At 40.3% G+C, this 25275-nt stretch overlaps 1 protein-coding gene across 1 annotated transcript in view; it reads left to right on the top strand.

The window, feature by feature from the left end:
- Window positions 1–24988, top strand: part of RAP2A (RAP2A, member of RAS oncogene family) — a 35879-nt gene extending 10891 nt beyond the window's left edge. The window contains exon 2 of the mRNA XM_011280649.3: window positions 21103–24988. Coding sequence (XP_011278951.1) covers window positions 21103–21340 — 238 coding nt within the window. The 3' untranslated portion in view covers window positions 21341–24988. The remainder of the gene's footprint in view (window positions 1–21102) is intronic.
- Window positions 24989–25275: the final 287 nt, after the last annotated feature.

A 25275-nucleotide genomic window follows, 5' to 3' on the forward strand; every position in this document is an offset into this window, starting at 1 on the left:
CTCAGCAGTGGCTGTCACATTTTCTTAATCGTGGCCCTAAGAGATACATTTTACATTGTGACACAGCACACATGCGCGTGCACAACATAAATATGTCTAACTAAAACCAGAGTTTCATGAAATAATAGTTAAATTTCCTATGTTGCTTGTAATATTTTTTCTACTTTATTCTTTTTTATTTCATTGTTTTTAAATGTTCTTCTTGATCCACTCAATTGATCTCATCACACAGTTTGAAAAGGGCTATCCTAGAATGTCTGTCCTCCAAGAAAAAATAAATACAACGATCTCAGTAATAGTTTGAAGCAACATTTATCTTTTCTTCCTGCTTTCCCAGTTTCCAGCAGCCCTACATAAATGCTACAAAAATGAAACACTTCCTAACCTGAGTTAGTAACATGCTAACCTCTGTTACAGAGAAAGATAAAGTTCAGACACTAAACAAAAAGATACATAAAGTCTGCCTTTTGAAGAACCATGTGTTTGTGCGTGTTAAAAACATGACATTTTTCTCATTTCTTGTGTAATTTTATTCATTCTGGTAAGGCAGGATAGCTCCTGCCTCATGAAGACTTAAGACAGAAAGAGATGCTGTAGTGACATTCAAACTGGAACGTGTCCAGGATGGTCCAGCTTTGCCACAGGCTGCTGAAGAAGCTTTGGAAAGTGATCTTTATAAGAGGTTTGCTGCCTCTGTCCAGGATGATATTGATTCAGCTCTCCCTGTGACAGTAAAAATAGATGAAGATGACCATAATTATATATATATATCTTGATATCACTTAGGAGAAATGCCCAAGAGAAACATCATAAACCCTTACTTAAAACATTTAGGAGTGTTATCTCTCATGCTTTTCTAAGGAGCAACCCTTACAAATTAATAATTCAAATGTGGAAATACCTCATCATGTTAATAATTCATTACATTTTCGTATTTTCTTCTCTATTAGGGATCTTTACAGCTTTCTGTAAATGAAATCTCAGGTGTTTTTTCTCTGCCCCGGGATGGAGAATTTTGTTGTTTTGTTCTAAACTCTAAATACATCCATCCTTAGATTTCCAGGGAATATAACAACTACCGTATATATGATAATTGCTCTAATTTGGCATTTTATTTTCTTATGCAAACTGATCTTATTTATAAATATGGTAAGTGTTAATCTGGTTAAAGCTGAGTTGCAGTACTTAGTCATGTAATTAGAGGCTAGTTAACATTATCTGCATCTCAACGGCCTTGTCTGTAATATGGGTACAATACTGATGAGGTAATGAATGTAGTGTTTCTTTACATGGTAACCCTAAAATACCAGTAGTAAAGTTTTGCCGAAAATCACACAAATAGGAATGAAGTCTAAGTATTCATCTGACTTTATAAAACAGTATACTGCCCCACGTTTTCTTCAGAGTTAGACTTGCCTTACCGTATCTAGATAGCTATATAGCTAATTTAGTATTGCATTTCCATTTTTTTCCCACTGCTTTCTCGTCTGGGTGTGAAGTCCTAGTACAGTATGTTATAGAAATTATAGCATAGACTCTGGGGGTTTTGTCTTTGCCTTCCAGTAGAGACTGTGTTGGCTATAATTGGTGACAGTATGTTTTTGTGACTCACAAAGAATTGTGATGATTTTCAGTACATATATTTTAAGTACAAGGAACACATTACAAAAAGTGATGAGGCATATAGTAAGTATTTGTTAAATAACACTTCTTCTTGAAAATGTTGGTAATGGTAATAGACCTTTTTATGAATACCAGAAACTATTTATGGGGTTAAAGATCATTTTAACACTCTTCAGTGGCCAGTTTAGATAGGTAGGTAGGTAGGGATAGGTAGTTTAGAGACCGAGAAATGTTGACCGAGCTTTTTAATAAATTGATTCCAGAAGTTTTATTTGTCTTTGCATAAAAGTCATCACTGTCGGGGCGCCTGGGTGGCTCAGTCGGTTAAGCGTCCGACTTCGGCTCAGCTCATGATCTCGCGGTTCGTGAGTTCGAGCCCCGCATTGGGCTCTGTGCTGACAGCTCAGAGCCTGGAGCCTGCTTCGGATTCTGTGTCTCCCTCTCTCTCTGGCCCTTCCTCTCTCTCTCAAAAATAAATAAACATTAAAAAAAATTTTTTTAAAAAGTCATCACTGTCAACATTAAATACTATGCTTTAACCCACTTCATTTGCATAACATTGCCCTGCGCATTAAGCAAAATCAGTACAAGATAGTATCTGGCCTTCTGGTATGCCAGCATGTACTATAAATGAATATATATTTGACAGTGTTGAGCTAATTACATATATAGAGAGAGGGACAAAATGCTTTTTAAAACAATTTGATTTCTAAGTTCCAAAATATTTTTCCACCAAAAAACATTGCTTTTACCAGGGCCTCCTTTTCTACGGACTTTTTTCATGCGTTGTAACTCATTGTAGAAATGAAAACTTTGCCTGTAAGAGTAATGCCAACGATTATATATTTACTTCATGATGTTTAGTATATTTTGATCCTCCTTGGAAATGAAATCTTATTTTCTGTTTATATTTGGTTGTAAAATGGTTTGAGCAGAATTGTTATTTTAGAAAGCATTAGAAAAGTAAACTAATTTGTGGAAAATTAAGAACAGTGGATTAGCTAGTCTTCCGGGAAGATAGCTGGGGACTAGTTAAAGATACTAGTTGATTATCAAGGATAGTCGAACATAGATTAAGAAATGAAGAGTAGGGGCACCTGAGTGACTCAGTGGGTTGAGCATTCAGCTTCTGCTTGGGTCGTAATCTCAGGGATCGTGGTTTCAAGCCCCACATCGGGCTCACTGCTGTCAGTGCAGAGCCTGCTTGGGATCCTCTGTCCCCTCTCTCTCTGCCCCTCCCCCGCTAATACTCGCTCTCTCTTAAAAATAAATAGCCATTAAAAAAAAAGAAATGAATAAGCTTTACCTTTGTATCTTTTTTGTCTTTGCATTTAGCAAAACTGAAATATCCAAATACGGTGTATGTAAAATTATACTATCCAGAATGTCACCCCCACCTCCACTCAAATGACCCACATACACTCAAGACTGTTCTTTATCTGCTTTTGAACCAACACTCCAAACAAACACTGGCCATCAGTACTGTTGGTACCGTGGAGGGCTGGATGCCATGGCTCAGACAGATAGTTAAATACATGTATGCGCACATGCTTCAGAGCTAACTGGAAATTGAGACAACTTTTGTTAGCATACTTTTGAAGAGCAAGAGATGAGGAAAGAATTTCTTCATGGTTAATTCAGTTTGTGCACAATTCTAAGGACACACAACTTCTTTTTCGGTGGTCTCACGCCGAGGAACAGTAACGTTTGCATAAACTCTGTCCTTGCTCTCAAATGGCCATTAACCGGGTTCGGCGTGCTGCGGCCTTCAGTGAGGAAGGACCTGAGCTGCTGCGTGGGGCGCTGGATGGGAAGGATCCTCTGGCTGCGTTCGGGCTCGGCAGGGACCATGCCGTGGCCACCAGCAGCAGTTGCCCAGAGGAAAGCAGCCCTCATGGCACGTTTACACCCAGGCCTAACAAGTCAGCACCCCAGTCCCTGAGGTACGTATCTTTGAAAGGCTACCCTTGATGACAGAAAACGCTTACTCCTAAGACCACCCTGAGCACGTCATCTGGTTTCGTTGAAAGAAACGCTTAGACGTTTATGGAAGAAGGGACTGTTTGGGGAAAGGAGATTGGGTCCATGGCTCTCATCAGCACATCCTGTTTAAATAATGAGTCTGGAAGCTTTTCTTTGTAGACCATACTGATTGGCTTCTCACAATCCCTTATATCTTTTCCTTTGATTAAGTATCACTGCTTTGATCTGGTCCCCTTTCTCCAAAGGGGACTACCTGGACAGTTCAGGTGTCTGCCTGTGTCCATGGCACATTATTTACAGTACCCATTTCTATCTCAGAAGTGTCTCTGGGCAATAAATTATATGCCCATTCTACACTCTTACCTCAAATTCCCTGTTTTTAGTATCATCACAGTTTGAATAGATGTTCATGATGTCTAGTCTATGTATAGAGTCTCTTCCTTTGACCTGGCCAACATCCTTTTGTACTGCATTTGTTAATTTGGATCAACAAATACTGATGACGTTTTATTCGGTTTTTAAAGATGACATCATTTTCTCTAAGCATGCTGGATTAAAGATGGCTGCACATTCTTTGACACAACTCCCATTGAGAGGAGGATCCGTTTCCGTTCCCCATGAATCGGGGCTGGCCTGCGACTACTTTGACCAACAGAGTGTGGCCAAAGTGATGCTAAGCAAGTCTTGGGCCTAGTCACTAACAAGACTAAGCACCTTCCACCATGGTCATTGGAAGCCCTGAGCTGCCGTGCTGGAGAATGCATGAAGAGGGCTGAGACTACAGTGGAGACTAGCCATGCCCACCAACATTCCAGGCCGGCGGTGAGGCCATCTTTGACCTTCCGCTCAGCCCAATCCTAACCGAGCACCACTGAGTGAGCCCCAACAGAACTGCCCAGCTGAGCTCTGCCTAAATTCCTGAAATAATAGGAAAATGGTTATGTCAAGCCATTAAGTTTTGGAGCAGGTTTTTTGTTTGGTTTTTAAATGCCACAATAATTATCTGAAACAACAAAACATGTTTAGGGAAACATGTTATTTTAGAAGTTACTTTGATAGAAAAGCACTATCTTTCTCTGTGAAGGTCTTAAAATATTATTAAAGATAAACAATAAGTGAATGAATTGATGTTGTATCTTAACTCTTAAAAGATGGCAAGTTGACGCGAGCACCTACCACCTGCCCTCACAGCGTACATGTCCTCACAGAGTACCTGCCCCGTGTCATTTTACTGTTCCCACCTACATACAATTAACTTTGAAGAGCAGATTTGATTGTATTAAGAATATAATGTATTAAAGTTTAGTTTCCGCAGAAAAATCTAAGCATAGGTTTATACCCTTTGACATAAATGTTAACAAGACAAGTTTCTTTCATGTATTTATTTGGTGCTAAACTGCTTCCATTTTGATATCCAGCAGCTGACACTTAGGAAGTTTGCCGAATTAGTGAAGGTCCCTTCAGGTCATTACATTTCTGGATTTTGGCCTTCTTGCTCCCAAATATCTGGAGACCCCCCCCCCCCCGCATACCACCATGAATCATGTTAAGCATTTCAGTATCTAATGCAAGGCATGATAAAGAACATAAAAGAAACTACTCTCAGTAGTATACATCCAAAAATGCTTTTTTCAGCCTGGTGATCCTGGATATGCTTGCATTGTTTCTGTGACATTTCCACCGTAGTCTACATGAAAAAGCTGTCATCTTGGAAGATCATCATTTCATTAACTCATTCCATTTATTTTTTATTTTTATTTTTTTTCGCTTTTTATATTTTGAGAGAGAGCACGAGCAGGGGAGGGGCAGAGAGAGAGGGAGACACAGAATCTGAAGCAGGCTCCAGGCTCTGAGCTGTCAGCACAGAGCCCGACACGGGGCTTGAACCCATGAACCATGAGATCATGCCCTGAGCCAAAGCCAGATGTTCAACCAGCTGAGCCACTCGGGTGCCCCTAACTCACTTTATTTTGTGTGTCTATAAGAGGATTGATTCCAGCACTGGAGGTAGAGCTATATGTAGGACGTTCATAGCCCTCGTCCTTCTGAGGCCCCTGATGTAACTGCAAAGGTAGCACAGCTGGTGTAAAGCAGAAACAAGACTTTATCTCCTCACTCGGCCTAGAGTTTTGTTTTGTTTTCGATTTTCTTTCATTAACTTACTAGAGCTTCAGAGCCATGGTTCATACTAACGACTTAGCGGTGTTTGGGGTGAGAAGGTGACCGGAGTAAGAAAAGAAACTTCGGTTTGGAGATTGTCAGCCTTTGATATTAGAAGGAGTAGTATTTATCCTGTTTTTTTCGAAAACCAAATGGTCTTCAGTAGACGGTTAGATTTGGCCGTCCTTGCCAGGCGAATGGGAGCCAGACACAGAGGAGGTAAGATACTATGTCTGACATTTTTTGTACATTTTTACAGATATATCACCACAATTAAGATTCTAGAACTGACTTACTGGCAGATGGTTTGAGAGAACTTAGAAAAGAGTAATTAACATTTCTGTAGTATTTTACAGTATCCATAATACTTTAATGGCTAATTCATGTAAAGTGCTTAGTGCAGTGCCTGGCCCCTACTAAGCCGTCTACAGATGCTAGCTATTATTAGTAAAGTCACCACCATCGTGTTCCTCAACATAATTCCTAAGTATCGTTAAAATTTCTGTCACAAATAAGGAACCTGCAGCTCAGAAAGGTCACATGACATCCAAGGGAGCAGAGCTCGGCTTTTTCTAGTTACCTGAAACCCAAATCCAGTTCTCTCTCCCTTCTAATGCACTCCATGAGGGTTTTAGCCATTGACCAAATTGCAGTTGACCTTGACTCTTAGCCTAGGGATAAGCTTTGTCTAGTCAAGTGGCTTGGGGGGATGGGGAGAAAACTGTGCAGTGTTTTAAGATAATAGTTGTGGGAGTGGCATATAGGATAGAGTACAGAGGTGAAGAATTGGAGGTGGGACCAGTTAGGAAGCGGTTACTTAGCTCAGGAATGAGTTATTTTGGAAATGGAAGGGTTTCTATAGCAGGAATGTAAATGAAGGGACAGATTGTCTCACGTCCAATAATCCTTGCTCTCCTCATCCTCTGTAATCACCAGACTAGACCTACTACAGCCCCTCATCCCAAACCTGATGACTATTAAAGACTGTTGAAGATGTTTTTTGCTTACCAGCCATTCTCCCTTGCTGGCTCCCACAGAGACTTCTTAGAATGGTTTATAACTTCTTTTACTTCAGGGTTGGTTTGAATTCTGTCACAGTATCTGTAGCTCTTCATTTCCAATGGTTGCTGTCGGGCACCATAATCTCCACCAATGGTGATAGTTTCCAGCTCCTTCATTGTGCAATTTTTTAATGTTTATTTATTTTTGAGAAGGAGACAGAGCGCGAGCAGGGGAAGGGCAGAGAGAGACGGAGAGGGAGAGGTACAGTGCGAAGCAGGCCTCAGGCTCCTGGTTGTCAGCCCAGAGCACAGTGCAGGGCCCGATCCCACGAACCATGGGATCGTGACCTGAAAGAAATCAAGAGTTGGATGCTTAACTGACTGAGCCACCCAGGTGTTTCTGGTGCTGTTTGTATTGTAATTTGGAAAGTAAGAAATATTTTAGTATCTTACTACAATAGTGGAACAGTCTCCCAAGGCAAATATTCTTTTATTCATAATTTAAAAGTTCCTAAAAAGTTTTAGCTCTTCATAGCTTTGCTGCATCTTTAAATCGTCTCCATTCGGAGAGATGGCTTCTGAAAAGTATTTGTAATTGAACTTTAACTGTGTACCAGCTACAGAGGAATTCTCATTCATAAACATTTTCACCAGAAATTCTAAAATGAAGAAGTGTCGAGAAGACGTATTCCATAACTTAATAAACGGAGAGTTAGGTAACCGTTCAGACAACCTGCATGTGCCTGAGCAGCCGACTCAGTGTAGTCTTCTCAAGAATAAGAGCGGGACCTGTTTTGTGATGCACAGGTTTCGGATTTCAACTCTCACTAAAGGTAAAATGCACGTTTTATGTCTGGACACATTTGTTCCTTTGATAGATGAAAGCTGTGTGTTCTTCATTTATGTGTCTCAACGTGAACTTTCCCTGCTATTTAAATTATGTAGGAAGACCCATACTTTGTTGACAGATTTTTAAAACGATAGATTTTGATTTGGTAGACTGAATATACATTAAAACACACACTAAAATTTAGCTACACATTAAAGTATCAAATACAGAGCAACAACTGCTTTCTAATACCTTATTTTGGGTATCTTGGATATTACGCTTTAAAAAAAAAAAATAAGGCGCCTTGGTGGCTCAGTCAGTTAAGTGACTGACTTTGACTTAGGTCATGATCTCACGGTTAATGGGTTCGAGCCCCGCATTGGGCTCTGTGCTGGCAGCTCGGAGCCTGGAGCCTGCCTCAGATTGTGTGTCTCCCTCTCTTTTTGCCCCTCCCCTGCTTGTGATCTGTCTGTCTGTCTCTGTCTCTCTCAAATATAAATAAACATAAATTTTTTTTTAAATAAGAGAATCAACTGGTTTATTCAGATAATTTTTTGCATATGTAAGTGACAAGGTTTTAGGCTTCTAGTTGTGAACACTTACACACATTCCTGGGGTAGAAGATGCCCACTTCTAATAAATAAAAAGCCAGATTAAATGTAGTCATCAAGATTTTTTTTTCTTTCTAACATAGGTATTTGAAGTACTGTGGTATCTTGATATGCCCAAAAAGAACTAAGGTTAGATGGATCCAATTTATAAATCTGAGAGTGAAGAAAATGTTCAAAATTATCATTTTTATTTCCAGTGACGTGCTCTTTAGTATTAGCATTCCTTACGCTTTCAGTCCTCAGGCAATTTTGAATATAAATTAAACAGCACAGAACTTGGACAGAAATGTAAAATTGATTAGCAGTGTTCAGCTGAGTAATAAACTAACTGATCGACTGAATCCTGCACTTTCTGTGACTGAAAAACCCCGTAGCCAACATGCATGCTCGCTCAATTTGTCCTGAAGGTTATTTTCTGTTCCAATTTTAATGAGGAAATCATTTAGATAATTATCTTCTTTATTGATTTTTTTTCTGTTTCAATTTATTATTTTTTTTTTATTGAAGTATCACTTCTGTGCAGTAAAGTGCATACATCTTAGATGTCCAGCTAGATGCCTCTCCCGTATAGTCAAATCCTGGATGAACATCCAGGACACAAATTTCGAGCAGCACAGCGGTTTCCCTTGTGTCCCACCCTGTCACTGCAGGTCCAAAGACCAGCACAATCAGTCACGTCTGTTCCTGGGCTCCTGGCTTCTGTTGTTCCAGGTACCCTTCGTGAGATTCATCTATGCTGCTGGTAGCAGGAGCTAATTCTTTCCTAAGCCGCAGTAGTTCCCCTCGTATGGACGTACCACGATTCCGTCATCTCTTCTGGGGGTGGGTTGGGGCTGTTACCATTACCATTAACGCTACTGTGAACATTCTAGTACGTATCTGGGGTTGCACGCATGTACACTTTCTCTTGGGGGTATACCTCGGAATGGGATTACTGGGTACGAATGCATATTTGCAGCATGAGTAAATACTGCCAAATGATTTTCCAAAGTATTTGTACCAACTTAATCTTGCGCTCACATTGTCAGTCGTCTTAATCTTAGCTAACCTGGGAAGATTCCCATGGTGCCTCGTTGTGAGTTTAGTTTTTGTTTCCCTGGTGTGTAATGGTGTTGAGCGCCTTTTCACTTGCTTCATGATGATTTGGGTGTCTTCTAAGAAATACCTACTCCAGTGCTTTGTCCATTTAAAAATTGTATTGTTTTCTTCTCTTTTGTAGAAGTCCTTTATACATTCTGGATAGAAGTCCTGTGTTAGATACATGTATTGCAAATACCTTTTCCCAATTTTTGGCTTACCTTTTCACTTGCTTAATAGTTTCTTTACATGAGCATAAATTCTTAACTTTAGGGGCGCCTGGGTGGCTCAGTCGGTTAAGCGTCTGACTTCAGCTCAGGTCACGATCTCGCAGTCCGTGGGTTCGAGCCCCGCGTCGGGCTCTGGGTTGATGGCTCAGAGCCTGGAGCCTGCTTCCGATTCTGTGTCTCCCTCTCTATCTGCCCCTCCCCCGTTCATGCTCTGTCTCTCTCTGTCTCAAAAATAAATAAACGTTAAAAAAAAATAATTTAAAAAAAAATTCTTAATTTTAATGAAGCCCAGTTTATTAACCTTTCCTTTTTTGGTTAGTTCTTTTTTCGTATCCTATTTAATGTATTTTTAAGACTTTTAAGACTTCATTAAAGCAATAATTTAGAAGGAGCTTTAAAAATAGTACACTTACAGTGTTGCATGATTATCATTCACAGATTTTCAGAAGTAAACAAAATGTCCAACTGGTAAGAGTTGAAGGCTAAAATATCATTCTCTTTTTATTAATAGTAAGTTGAGAGTATATGGGAAGACCTTTAATAAGGTAAAATTTGAGTGGCAAATGATTGTTACCTTACCCAGTAAGATAACATGTCACATATGGAAAAAACATACAGGCCTTTAAAGAGACTCCCAGGTATAATCAGTGAAGGATGGGTGGAAATCTAGAGTAATATTAATAGAAACATGAAGTGAATAACCTGAGTAGGATATTTTAAAAATAAAAATTTTGTAGGAAAAGGAAGTAGCCAGTTCTATGGGAAAATCATCATTTTGTGAACTCTACGCTAAGAGGAGGTGGTCTTTAATGCTCATTAAGAACTCCATGATATACCAGAATCTTCTTTGTAAGAAGTAGTGATTTGGATAGCCAGGATCATTTTAAACACGATCACAGTGAAAGTGTATTAGAAACAGGGTAATAGAAGGCATATGGTAGTTCCCTTTGTGGTCTTATATTCTTAGTCATACGATAAAACTATACTTATAAAAACAATAGTTTACCTATGAATCATTTCTGATTTCTCTTTTTTTGTCAAAACCACTACCTGCTCTGTGTCTTTCAACCAGCCCTTAGTATGTCTTGTTGGTGCAATTTCCAAATATATTTTATGTCTTTTTTTTTTTTTTTCTACTGCCATTGCCATCATCCCAGTTCAAGTCCTTGCTGTCTCCTGCCTAGACCACTTCAGGTGTCTTTTATCTTCCTGCTACTTTTGTGACCCTAAAATCCATTTTCTGTATGTTAGCCACACTGATCTCTTAACACATACGCCATGTAACTTCCCTGCCGAAAGTCCTTCAGTAGCTTTCTCCTCTTTCTCTTGTCCTTAGAATAGTAGCCATCGGTCCTCTTCATCCCTCATGCTCTTCTCTCCCCTTGCTCTTTATGATGTAACCATGCTAGTCTCCTTTTTGTTCCTTGAATAAGCCTACTACTTTCCTACTGCCTATCTTTCAAATCTTCTTCTGCCTAAAAGGTTTCATTCCTGGTTTTTCCCATGGCTCATTCAACTCTCAATCCTCAAGCTTGTGCTTAGATTTCATCTCCTGGAAATGCCTTCTTTGATCACCCAGTGTAATTAATATTGGCCTACGCAGGTTATTACATAGTAATATCGATTTTCTTTGTAACAGCCATCACAGTCTTTCGTTATATTGTCTGTTTGTGTACAGCGTTTCCTCCAATTTTTGAATGTAAACTTCAGGGACTTCATTTGTCGTATATCTCCAGTGCCTCACACAATGCCTAGTGGGTACTCAAGAGATGTATTCATGAAAACCTATGCACCCCAAGTTCTTTTTTTTAATGTTTTATTCATTTTTGAGAGAGAGAGCTTAAGCATGGGAGGGGCAGAGAGAAGGGGACAGAGGATCCAAAGCAGACTCTATGCTGACAGCAGTGAGCCCATTGCGGGGCTCAAACTCACCAACTGTGAAAGCATGACCTGAGCTAAAGTCAGATGCTCAACAAAGAGAGACCACCCAGCACTCCTATGCTCAATATAAAATGAAAATGAGAGTTCAGACAACCGAACTAATTTGTTACAAAAGTAAGGGAAGATTTTAAAAGAGATGAAATTTGACCTGAGCTTTGAATGGCAGTTAGAATTTGACTGGTAGGAAGTAATGAATCACTAAATTCTACACCTGAAACTCATATTACACTGTATGTTAACTAATTGGAATTTAAATAAAACCTTGAAAATAACTTGATTGGTGAGGACCACTATAGTTAGACGACCACCATGAACAAGGAGACAGAATTAAGAGCAGAAGATTCTCTTTGGAAAGTTGTAGGAAATAAGGTTGAATTAGATATGAAGGGCAAGAGTTTGGATAGCTGAAGAACTAAACGGAAAAGTTTATATATGACGTGGTTAACAGTGGAAAGCTGTTGTCAGCCCCTGAGTAGGGGAGCATGGATGACATCATGTAAGTTAATCATTGCAAGGAATTGGTGCATTTCACCTAAGTTTCTCTTTCAGGAGCATATTCTTCCAATGCTACATTGTAGGGTCTGTAGTGATTTTTCCTATTTCATTCTGATATCATTAATTTGTGTCCTTGTTTTCTTAGTGTGGCTAGAGGTTTGTCAATTCTACTGATGTGGAACTAGTTTTTTTAGTTTTCTATTTAGGTCTATTTCTATTTAGATTTACTATATTGTTTTTCTGTCTTTGATTTATTTGATTTTTCCTATTATTTTTACTTTCTGCTTAATTTGGATTTATTTTGTGCTTTTTCTAGTTTCTTAATGTAGAAGCATAGATCACTGGCTTGAGACATTTCTTCTTTTCAAATATAGACATTTAATGCTATGATAGTTCTCTGTGACCTGCTTAACTGTGTCCCACAAATTTGGGTATTTTTTTATTTTCTTTCCATTAAATCTTTCCTAGTTTTCCTTGTGATGTCTTCTTTAAGCCATGGGTTATTTAGAAGTATATGGTTCAGTTTCCAAACATTTGTAAATTTTCTCATATCTTCCTGTTACTAATTTTTCATTTAATTCCATTATGGTCTGAGAACATATTTTGTATCATTTCAATTGTTTGACATTTGTTACAGTTTTTATAGCCCAAATATGGTCTATCCTAGTAAATGTTCCAGGAGCACTTGGGAAGAATATATTCTGCTTTTGTTGCATGGAGTGTTTTATAAATGTTAGATAAATTGTTTAATAGCCTTTTGCACTGCTACACAGTTTCTACAGTTGTGGTCATCTTCCCAGCAAAGTGGGCAGAAGATAGAAAGGAGAAAAGAAAAAGAGAGGAACATACAGAGATTTCCCGTATAATCCCTGCCTACACATACATAGCCTCCCCCATTATCAACATCTCCCACCACAGTAGTACATTTGTGACAATTGATGAACCTGCATTGACACATCGTAATCACCCAAAGTCCACAGTTTACCTTAGAGTTTACTATTGGTGTTGTACATTCTGTGGATTTGGACGAATGTTTAATAACATGCATCCATCATTATGGTATCCTACGGAGTATTTTCACTGCCCTAAAAATACTGTGTTGCACCTGTTCATCCCTTCCCGTCTCCCACCCCAACTCCTGGCAACCTTTGATCTGTTAACTTGTCTCCATAGTTTTGTGTTTTGCAGAATATCATATAGCTGAAATCGTACAGTATGTAGTCTTTCCAGATTGGTTTCTTTCACTTAGTAATGTACATTTAGGGTTCCTCCCTGTCTTTTCATGGCTTGATAGCTGACTCCTTTTTACTGCTGAATGAAATCCCATTGTCTGGATGGACCACAGTTTATTTATCCATTCACCTACTGAAGGATATTGTGGTTGCTTCCAAATCTTGGCAATTATGTGTGAGGTTGCTATAAACATCCATGTGCAGGTTTTTATGTGGACACAAGTTTTCAGCTCCTTTGGGTAAATACTTGGGATTGCTAGACTGCGTGGTAAGAGTATGTGTAGTTTTGTAGGAAACCACCCAAGTGGCTAAACATTTTGCATTCCCACCAGAAGTGAATGAGAGTTCCTATAGCTTCACATCCTTCAGCATTTGGTGGTGTCAGTGTTCTGGATTTTGGCCACTCTAGTAGGAGTGTAGCAGTATCTCATTGCTTTAATTTGCATTTCCCTGATGACATACGATGGTAGAGCATCTTTTCATATGTTTGTTTGCCACCTGTATATCTTCTTTGATGAGGTGTCTGTTAAGGTCTTCGACTGATTTTTTATTGGGTTGATGGTTTTCTTATTGTTGAGTTTCAAGACTCCTTTGTGTGTTTTGGATAATAAATCCTTTATCAGATGTAAAAATATTTTCTCCCTCAGTTGGTTTTTAATACGACATTTAAAATGTCTCAGTTGCATTGTCATGATCAATTGGTCCCTCACAAACTACGAGGAATCAATTCTTCTGATACAGTGCCAGCTGTTAATTTCTAGGAAGGCAGATTATGTTTATTAACCTTGGTATGGAGTATCCCTGATAGCTTTGAATGTCTTTTTAGTGTCATTATTCTCCACGCTTAATTTTTGTATTACATTTACAGATTTCTCTCTCTTCTTCAGGATGCATTCTGAAACCAGCAGAAAGTCAGAGCAGAGGACTGTGGTTTCATTATTCAAGCTAAATTACCAGAAGTGCCCTTTTAAGATGAAATATTTGTCACTTCAAAACAAGTCAGTCTAGAGGAAGAGAGCAGCCTTACTTAGCTCATGGTTTCCATCCTTACAAGAAGTATTGATATTTCGTGCTAGCAAGCTATGGTAGAAGCTGTCACCTCCTAGCCAAAAACAATCCTTTTTCTTCAGGACTGCCACAATACTTTACTGAAAGATTAAAAATATCAGTCCCACGGTTGCAGAAACAGGCACTCTTAACTTACACACTACTGGTTGGAATACAACTTTTGGGATGCCAGTTAAGACTCTGTGTGTGTGCACAACAATCTGATGAACTTAGAAATGTGATTTTTCTGGCCCACCTACACACATATTACATATACCTTTGAGACAGAAATCACACGTCTAAGTGTAGCTCATCAGACTGCTGTTTATGTTAGTAAAAAAAAAATGAATCAGTAAAAAAAATGCATTAATGGGGAAGAAGTAATTAAATTATGGTACAGAGTATAGAGTCTATAAAATGTAATACTACTTAGCCATTAATAAAACTTACATCATTTATTGAAATGGAAATTTTAAATATAATTGGTACAGTCTCCTTTTACAAAAACTAATATCTATGTTTATGCAGATTCATATAGGAAAATAGTCTGGAAGGATATATACCAGAAAGTTAGATTATTCTCATGGAAATGGGATTAAAAATGTCTTTCATTTTCCTCCTTACCTATTTAAATATCGCTGGGATTTTTATCATTATTATGGCTGACCCTTGAACAGCATGGGTTTGAACAGTGCAGATCCACTTATATGCAGATTTTTTTCAATAAATAGAGTACAGTACTGTAAACGTGTTTCCTCTTTCTTAGGATTTTTTTTTAAATTTTTTTAACGTTTATTTATTTCTGAAACAGAGAGAGAGAGACAGAGCATGAGCAGGAGTGGGGGAGAGAGAGAGGGAGGCACAGAATCTGAAACAGGCTCCAGGCTCTGAGCTGTCTGCACAGAGCCCGACGCGGGGCTTGAACCCACGGACCGCAAGATCGTGACCTGAGCCGAAATCTGACGCTTAACCGACTGAGCCACCCAGGTGCCCCTCTTTCTTAGGATTTTCTTTTTTTAGCTTACTTTATTATAAGAATAAAGTATATAATACATATAACAAAGTATGTGTTAAATGACTGCTTTTGTTATCAGTAAGGCTTCCAGTCAACAGTAGGCTACTAGCAGTTAAGTTTTGGGGGAGTCTGTGTGCTGTCAGCGCCCCAATTCCCACATTGTTCAGGGTCGACTGTACTTATTTAATTTGAGCAGGGAGAGGAGAAAGAAAACCTATTTGCATTCTGGAGAAACAGATTTCTATATTCTAAAGGGTACAAGAACTAGGACCTATGGGAAGGGCCAAGATGTTACAAATGACAGCTCACGAGACAGGGATAAACCTTTTAACACTGCCTTTTTAACACTAATGTTTAACAGAACTGACAGAAAGGACAGAATGGGTTGTTTGAGATATGAGTTCCGCATCACTAATGATGTTCAAATATAGCCATTTGGTGAGGTTGTCATGGAAGTGGTTGGAGCCTCGAGTGGTTTGACATTTTGCCTTGAGACTCTCTTGGTAGATGTGATTTTTAACATGAGGGGAAGGTTGACTAAGGGGACCTATAAAAATCTTCCTGATTTTGGGGCGCCTGGGTGGCTCAGTTGGTTGGGCGTCCGACTTTGGCTCAGGTCATGATCTCGCGGTCCGTGAGTTCAAGCCCCGCGTCGGGCTCTGTGCTGACAGCTCAGAGCCTGGAGCCTGTTTCAGATTCTGTGTCTCCCTCTCTCTCTGACCTTCCCCCATTCATGCTCTGTCTCTCTCTGTCTCAAAAATGAATAAACGTTAAAAAAAATTAAAAAAAAAAATCTTCCTGATTTTCATTCCTGAATTCAGAGACAATTGTACTTCAACCTGCTTGTGCAAAAGTGACTTAGAAGAATGCAGCATGACACAAACCGTGAGATCGTGACCTGAGCTGAATTCAAGAGTGGTAAGAGCCTAACCGCTTAACCGACTGAGCCACCCAGGCGCCTCAGCACGGCCTTCTTTTCATACGCTTCCCTCCAAAGGAAGTTAAAGGCGCTGACCGTAGTGGTTTCTGTCTACACCTTATCACTGGTGAATAAATGAAGGGAAGAAGGAATTGATTGATTCTGGATTTGCCGCAGTGGAAAACTATGAACTATGTCAACACAGTATGGTTTGAGGTCACGAAGCAACAGATTAGGCCAGTGTCTTCAAAACCCTGCTGACCCGCACGAGTAGTCTTCAGAGCTTACACGTGTAGATATATATTTTTTTAATAGCCTCTTTGTGGGTCTCTGGTCCCATAAGTTCAGATCCAGTAGGTCTGGAGTAGGGCCTGGGGATCAGTACTTTTTTTAATTCCCCAGTTACTTTGGCAATTGGCCAAGTTTAGGAACAACCAGAAGTAAAACATACATACACACATACATATGCATACACACATATCAGGACAGTTACCAAAAAAGAGAAAACAACATGAGACTATTGGAAAGCCATTAAAAAACCACTGGAATCCATTGGCAAGCATCAAATGTTGTGAACTCTGTGAAGCTACCTCACTGAGAAGCCTGTCGGCATTCTACAGCCGAGTGATACTCAAGCCTGAGTGTCTGATGATCCATTCAGTGCATTAGGCAGAGCTGGTTTTATTCATCAATATGTCGTGTAATCATGCTCATGAATACAATAAACACTGTAAAAATCATGTCGATAAAACAACTGTTTGCAGACTATAAACAAATATAAGATTATTTGAGCTGCATGACCATAACCCTGCTCACGTTCTTAAAAGAAATACCAAGGAGGGGCGCCTGGGTGGCTGAGTCGGTTAAGTGTCTGACTCTTGATTTCAGCTCAGGTCATGATCTCACGGTTCATGGGTTCGAGTCCCACATTGGGCTCTGTGCTAACAGCTCAGAGCCTGGAGCCTGCTTCAGATGCTGTGTCTCCCTCTCTCTGCACCTCCCCCATTCTCTGTCTCCTCTCTCTCTCTCTCTCTCTCTCAAAAATAAACACTAAAAAAAAAAAAAAGATCATCCTGTTGGGTGTTGTGCCAAGAAGAGTGCTAAGCTGTCAGCCATCACTTGGTCAATGATACGTACTGATTGTGGGAATGGCCCACTAGGTCCTGATTTTTAGCTTCGAAGCTGAAGCGCGCCTTGGAAACCTAGTCCAGCTCACTTTATAGTTCAAGAAACTGGGAACCAAGAGATGAAGTTAATTTGCTAAATTCACAGCACTAGCTAGAGGCAGTTCAGGGACCGGAGTCCTGGTCTGGCTTTGTTGGTTTTTCAGCACACCCTTGCTGGAGCAGGGAGCAGGGCTTCCCCACGCTCCCCCTCTGTTGCGTCAACACAGGGCTTTTTTGCTTTTTTCCCTTTGCCTTCTCACCCGCCCGCCTTGAGGAGGATCCTGGTTTCTCCAAATCTTACCCCCTCCACACAGGACCCGTCCCGTCAGCCCAACCCAAAGCCTCGCCTCCCCTTCCGCACAGGTAGCTGTATCTGGGGAAAGAAGGCTTTCCTGCTCTGCTTGCTCCTCTTCCCCTCCTGCTCAGCCCAGGGGACTGGAGAAGGCGAAGGCTGGCGGCAGGTGGCTGCTTCGTTCCTTGACTCGGGGTCAGTCTCTCCTGCCTGTCTGTCCTCAGGAACTCCTCACCTCCCTTCTGACACTTCGAGAAGCTGTGTCCTCGCAGCAGCGGGCAGGCGGGACAGGAAAGAAGCACCGCCCCGCGTTTCCCCAGCACTCGGGGCTTTCTAGGGCATCCTGTGAGCTTTACAGCAACCTGTGCGTTCAGTGGGAACAGATCCCCTGACTCCCTTTTTACCGACGAGGAAGTGACTACAGGTGAATACGGTGCAAGGTTTGCTCAGTCTTGCAGCCTCAGTGGCCGGGCTGGAAGCCGAGCCTCCAAATCCCAGTTTCGAATCTTTTCTGCGGTGTCATGTATTAATGTTAACAGCAAGAGACACAATTTCTCACCGTCTGCTATTCCGAGATGTAGAGAATACTTCTTTTTCCCGAAGACCTTTGAAAGAAAGTCTTCTGAGGACATCAGTCTGAATTGCTCCAGCCGATTTAGCATCTCGGTCTTAGAGAAGACCACTGACCATTCAGATAGTGATATAATGGCCAGGCTCTCTGCTACTAAACTGTCACCTTCACTGGACAGTTAACTAAATGCTGTAACATACGGACTTATGTTTGCAGTGTTCTCGTTGCCCTTTTGAGAATCCGTTGGCAACATTTATTCAGATTCTTGATTCAAACGGTGCGTGATACAACTGCTAATGATTTGATATGTTTGCAAGTTTTGAAAATCCACACAGCTGTAGCGTTTAGTTAGAAGTGTAAGAACTATTTCTTTACCTATAAAACATGATTTCATACTTTATTTAAACTAAAAACATAGTCTCTAAAACACTTACTGCTTGACTAATAAGAGAAAGTGATGTCATCACTTTCCCTGTCAAGGATGGTCCACAGAGATTGAAATTAATTTTTAACCCGATTAAATTCAACCAATACATTTTTCGGGATTGTATTCATGTTTATGTTCTTTCCCTGCCAAACAAGGTGATTTAAAGTAACGCTGCGGTGTATATACTCTCATAAGGAAAACCGAAATGCAGTTAAAAGCTTGCGAGTAAAATAAGTTCGGAAGGCTGAGAGGGCTCATATGCAAAGCAGCTGGTCCGCAGTGTTTGTAATGCAGCTTCACCTTGCTGCCACTTGTCCTTGCAGAGGCCACCGGGCACACGTAATTGTTTGTAGGGAAGAGTCCTAGAAGGTGTGAAAAACCCGAGTGTCGTACGGCCAGAGCTCGCAGTAGGATCTGAGGCCACAAAGCACAAGGCCCAGCTGGGCCACAGTAAATTCAGATAAAGCCACTGATACACATTGGAGTTTGTCCAAATCCATTTCCTGCAGAAGAATACCCAAGTTCTAGATTTACCTTTGATACGGTTGTCCCCACACATTTTTAAGTTGTTTTTATGTTCCAGATTGCTAAGTGGCGCACGGCTGGGAGCCCTCTTGTTGAAACAGTTCTCAGTTTGACCGAGTGCCAGAGACAGAAGTGAGACTCTGGTGGGAATATAGTTTGTTTTACAAGCGTGAGTGAGGGGAGAGAACCAATTTCACCGAGTGAGGAGACCGTGGAAGGATTCTCACTCATATTAACCACCGGCCCAGCACTCAGTTTCCTGAATGATAAAAACTCTGTACGAACCCCACCTCAGTGAAGTCCTATGTGGTAGTTTTCTCTTCTGATGGAATGGCCGCGTCCTGTCATATTTGTTATCCTTATGTGCAATGGTGTGGTTTACTTCCTTTATAGATTAGAGATGCATTCTGCTTAGAGGAAGGTACACACACATACACACACACACACATACACACACACACACAGACACACTGATTTATACTAAAATCACGAGAAGCTTTTAAAATGATGTTTGGGGCACTTGGGTAGCTCAGGTGATTAAGCATCTGACTCTTGATTTCGGCTCAGGTTGTGATCTCATGGTTCATGAGATCAAGCCCCTGTCCGGCTGTGCACTAACAGCGTGGAGCCTGCTTGGGATTCTCTCTCTTCCCGGCTCTCTGCCTCTTCCCTGCTCATGCTCTCTTGCTCTCTCTCTAAAAAATACATAAACTTAAAAAAATTAGAAAATAAATAAATGATGTTTAAAGTAAAATTGATAGCCTTAGGAAAATATATTAGCAACATTTCTTAGAACAAACATAAACAATATTAGTAAATAACTATGCAGAGTAGCACCATGTATTTTTACACTGAGTAACCATCGTAAAGAGAATCGATCAGCTTTAGGTATCAAAATGATTTAGGGCCTTTTTACTTTGTTCTTTTCATACCGTTTTGTTATCCTTATTAGTCTAGCTTTTTTCCAGATGTCATAACTCACAGACGCCTTATCTTTGTCTGGCTGCTATAACAAAAAACCTCAGAATGTGGGGCTTAAACAACAGTTTGGAGGCAGGAAGTCCAAGATCAAGCCTCTGCCAGCTTCTGTGTGTGCTGAGGGCCCGCTTCACTCGTTCTTAGACTCATCTTTTTGCTGAGTCCTCACATAGGGTCGGGGCAAGGGAGCACTCCCCTATCTCTTTTCCATATAAAAGGGCACCAATCCCATCCATGATGAAATCACTGCCCCCAAGCCCCAAACTCTTAAATACAGTCACAGTGGGGCTTAGGCTTCAACACTGGGAAGAAGGGGGCACAAACATTCGGCCTATGGCACACTTGTGCTGGTTAGGAAGGAAGGGACGGCATCAAATAAAGCTAATGACTGAAATGTTTACTCCTTGCGGGTTGAAAAGAACCATGATGTCTTTCAACTGGCTAATCTGGAACAGTTTTATCAAAGGGATAGAATGTAGTCATATTTGATAGTTTCCATCCTAATGATTTCTACTGTCTTTTGTCTTAGGAACTATTCCAACATGACCAGTTTTGTATATTTATGGAGCGGAGTAAAATGCTGACAATTATAAATCATTTGCTTGCTCAGTAGAGCTATTACTTCATCAACCGAAATTTTGAGTAAGCATCTCTTAGAATGGAAAAAGTTTAAATTAAGCCACCTAACAGGATTTATTCTGAGATTCTGAGAATAATTTTCCAAATATATCTGGAAAGGTAAATTGATTTTCGAAGCTGTATAATTGATTCATGTAAAGCCTCGTTTCCAAAACCCCATTTACTATCCACTGTGAGGGCAGCACCTGAATGCCCTCAGGGAGATGTCAAGCCAAGTGAGGCAAATGACGTTTCGGGCAACTAAAGAGAATGTGGTAGAATAGAATGAAAAGAGAGAAGATACGTTTTAGCCTCTTAGTGCCAACTTTTACAGTGTCTGTGTCTCGTTTGCTCTCTTGTAGGTATGAGAAAGTGCCAGTCATCTTGGTTGGGAACAAAGTGGACCTGGAAAGTGAGAGGGAGGTGTCATCCAACGAAGGCAGGGCCCTCGCCGAAGAGTGGGGCTGCCCCTTTATGGAGACTTCTGCGAAGAGCAAAACGATGGTGGACGAACTCTTTGCCGAAATCGTGAGGCAGATGAACTACGCCGCGCAGCCTGACAAAGACGACCCGTGCTGTTCCGCCTGTAACATCCAATAGCGTCCGATGCGGCCGCCCCGGTCGGGCCTTGCCCGCGACCGCAGGCGAGGGCGCACCTCGTCCGCGCGACTGCGGAGTCCGCAGGGTGTGGGGGGTGACTCTGCAGTGCAACGGCCGCCCTCGTTCGGCGTCGAGCAGTGATTGTCAGTTGAGGTCTCTGAGTACCACTTGGGGTCAATAGCTACAGTCTTCACCGTTGTCCTCGGCCTCCTGGACGCACCTGCAACTTGAAGGCATAGCCAGTCTACAGGGTGATCTCCTTCGGAAGCTGTGGTGGCATTGTCACCGAGTTGACAGAAGCAACTATTGTGTAAATTCAAAATAATCATGAGAGAGAAACCAGAAGAATCCCTATGACCACTTGAGGTTAAGATATTTTGTCTTCTTTGAAAAAAAAAAAAAAATAAGTAAAGGAGAAATATTTTCCTACGGAGAGTACTGAAATTTCAGGACTTGAGATAGTGCTTCTAACCAATGTATTCCGTCAAGTCAGTAACAGCTGACCTGCCAACGGCATTACAGGGAGAGATTCTTTCCTCAGCTGACGCATTTCTGTTCCTCAAAATTGATGCTTAACTGTAGATGTTATCCTAACGTGTGACGCAGAACTAACTCGTGCATCGATCCTTGCTAGAGCAAAAAAAATCAGAACAGGTTGTGTACGAATACGATCTGGCTTTCGAATGTGTTAAATCACCTGCTTTGCCACCCAAAATGGAGGCTCTCACAAGGGTTTGATCCGAATTCAACCCCCAAGCCCACCCTCTGTTAACAAAGCGGGCATGGTCTTAATTGACAAGAAGAAAGCGATGTGATGGGAAGATTGCCTCGCCTTACTCACAAGAAGTGTTCTGGTAGATTAACTAGTACCATCGTGTAAGGAAAATGAAGCCATGTTGCATCCACGTGTTCCCGTTTGCAGAAACCTCACAGGACAGTACACACATCTTGCATTTTTTACGTTCGTTAAAGCAGCAGACCTTCTTGCCTTTAAGGGCTCTGGTTGTGGTGTGATTCTTGGCTAACCTGCTTTCGAAATCACGTTTGCTATAGCAGAGCTTTATTGCAGGCATCTAAAAATTGAATAACCATGTGAAATAATTTGGGCTTAAAAGTAGAACATAAATTATAGAGTGGAAGGTAAGGGACAAAAAAAAAAACCAAAAACAAAAACAAAAAAACACCAACCCTTTTATCTTTAATTTTCCTGGGGAATTATATAAAGATTTTCTTATAACAATTTCGCCCTGATTACTGAAGTGGCAAATAAAGCTAGAGAGAATATTTTCTTTTGAAAAGGTGCTCAAGCTCTGACATTTTGGGTTTTCATAGCCGTGAAGTATTTATCATTTGCATGACTAGTGGCACAGGAAAAACCTATTCGTAGGTTTTACAATCAAGTGCAGAAGGGTTTTGAGCAAACTTCAGAGCTGTAAATGCTGAGGAGAGTATCCTGAGCGAATCCTCTGGAGATAGATTTGGCCTTCAGAACTGCAATAGCGCTGAGCCTGCGATCTGCATCCTGCCCCACACTTTGTTGCTTTCACACACTTGGGCAAGTAACCGCTGGTCTTCTGTGGGTACCTGAGAGAGGAGTGTGTGTTTGCGTGTGCACGTGTGTTTATTGTTCCTGAGAATTTGGCACAAGTCAGAGATCATTGCCTACACTGAGCATCCCGACTGCAGAATATAGTGTATCAAAAACATTTTTTAAATTATTTGCGTGTTTTTGACACTTTCTGAAATCCTTGGTAACCCCCAAGTGTTTAGTGAGCTGGCATTAAGCTTAGCGGATAGCAGAAAGGTGGATAGTACTTTTCATAGGTGAGAAAACAGAGATATGTGGATCCAACCAGGCTGTGATTGTTAAAAATCTTTGAATTGTGAATATTTGCATTCTTCAATATCGGTTTTTGTTTTTGTTTTTGTTTCTTTTATAACCCCCAATTGTGAAGCACCTTGTTTACAGGATGGAAAGTTCTAACCCATTTTACTGAAACAGATTTCAGTATGTAACAGTTGATTTGACTCAAACCTTTAGAGAAACCAGAGATTCAAGAAGTACGATTTATCTACTGAAAAATAGAAATATTTGTTAGTGAATCGGTTGAGACTTGAAGCATCTAACTTCTCAGAATGATTGTTTTTTTTAGAATTCCATATTTAACAGACAACTAAGAGCACATATTAAAAACATCTGTAAAGACTCTACAGTTTTACACTATGGATTGCCATGCAGACAAGAAAAAGAAGTCAAATATGAAAAGTATGGCAAAATGTAAGGTGGAAAGATTAACTAAAAATCCGGATTTTCGTCCCCCGTGTTTGCGTCAGACAGTAAGGTGGGTTTTCACTGTAAAGATGTTGATAAGAACTGATTTGGCTGCCTGATCAGCGTCTGCACACAGCCCTTCATATTTAGTGACAAAGCATCAAAGATATCCAGAAACATGGGAACCCTCTTGTGCTCTTAACTGTTGGTATTTCATCTGGTATGAATATAACTCGGTTTGAATGAATGTGTTTGTTGAGATGTTAATAACAAGCTTAAGAACGGGAGGATTAAATTTGTTGGCACACAAATCATCGTGGCTACAGAGAAAAGTTGGTGACCTTGTGTCGCTATTTATTTTATGCCCTGATCAGACTAGCACCTAGATAAGTGAAAGTTTTTCTAACATGCCTTAAAAATGTTATGGTTTGATCCAAAGACCCACTTTTTCTTTAGCTATTTGTGATAAGCTTTTTCCTTTGTTTTCCTTTTGTGTTGTTTTACTTTCAACACAGGCAGCGTTTTTTAAGTTCTTTTTTTTCCCCCTTTTATGTTGTAGCTTTTTGTGGGGGGGGGGGGTTCTTTTTCAAGCTGTGATAGTGATGGTAACGGATGCCTTTCATTTTGTTCAATTTACAACATACACGCCAGCATCGGATCAAAAGCGTTACGTAAAATCTTCCTTAAACTATCGAAAGGTGCTCCGTGATCTTTTCCTTTGGTTCGTAGAACTAGAACTGAATTTTTGACTAAGTGCTAGAATTGCCGTCACTCTTCTGTGGAAAAACTACTGATATTTTATGCTTTTCTTTGTGAAGAAATGTTGCCTAAGGATGTCTGCTGTGTGTTTTCAGGAGTTTTCCGATGGGAATGTTGTCCGTGTATGTCTGAATGTGAAAGTGCTTATTTTGTTTGTTGCTGTTGGTTTTCCGCTGGTTTGTTTTGGTTTTTAGTTGTTCTTCTCACTAGCCTTGTGTTCACGCTGGTAAGCTTTACCTGTCTCCTTGGCCAATCAAACGTTTGAGACTATGGGGGTCTTTTTTTTTTTTTTTTTTTTTTTAATTAACGTGTCATTGTGCATCTATTAAATCTTGATCAGGGTTTCAAGAATGACCGCAGTGGGTTTTGGAAACAGACTTATCATTATTGATTTGGGGTTTCCCAGAGATATAGTTCACAGTTCATTGTTGAGCTCTAATACAACTGACCATTTAAAATTGAACAACAGTTTATTGTTTTGTAACAATGTCAGTTGTTAAACCTTGACATTTCGATTAAAACATGGATTGTAGTTATAACTCAATGCAAATTCAACAGTTGTATTTGGAGTTAAATTATTTTAACAAATAAATTTATTTAATGAAACTTCCTCTGAATTGGTTTGGTTCGGTTTTTGTACATGTTCGTGAGGGAAATGGGTTCAATATATACGAAAACAACTAAGAATTGCCGTAGAATGAATTTAATACTCTTGATACAGAAATATCCAAGCTGAATTAAATGGACGATGCGTCATAAAAAAAAGGAAGGTTAATAGATCATTTTCATACCCTTCATAAATAATAACACAAGAAAGACTTTAAAATTAGTAATTACAGGGGTAATTACTGATTTTACTGGGTGGCACAGTCGGTTAAATGACTGACTCTTGATTTCGGCTCGG

Source organism: Felis catus, chromosome A1, assembly GCF_018350175.1.
Source record: "Felis catus isolate Fca126 chromosome A1, F.catus_Fca126_mat1.0, whole genome shotgun sequence".
NCBI lineage: Eukaryota > Metazoa > Chordata > Mammalia > Carnivora > Felidae > Felis > Felis catus.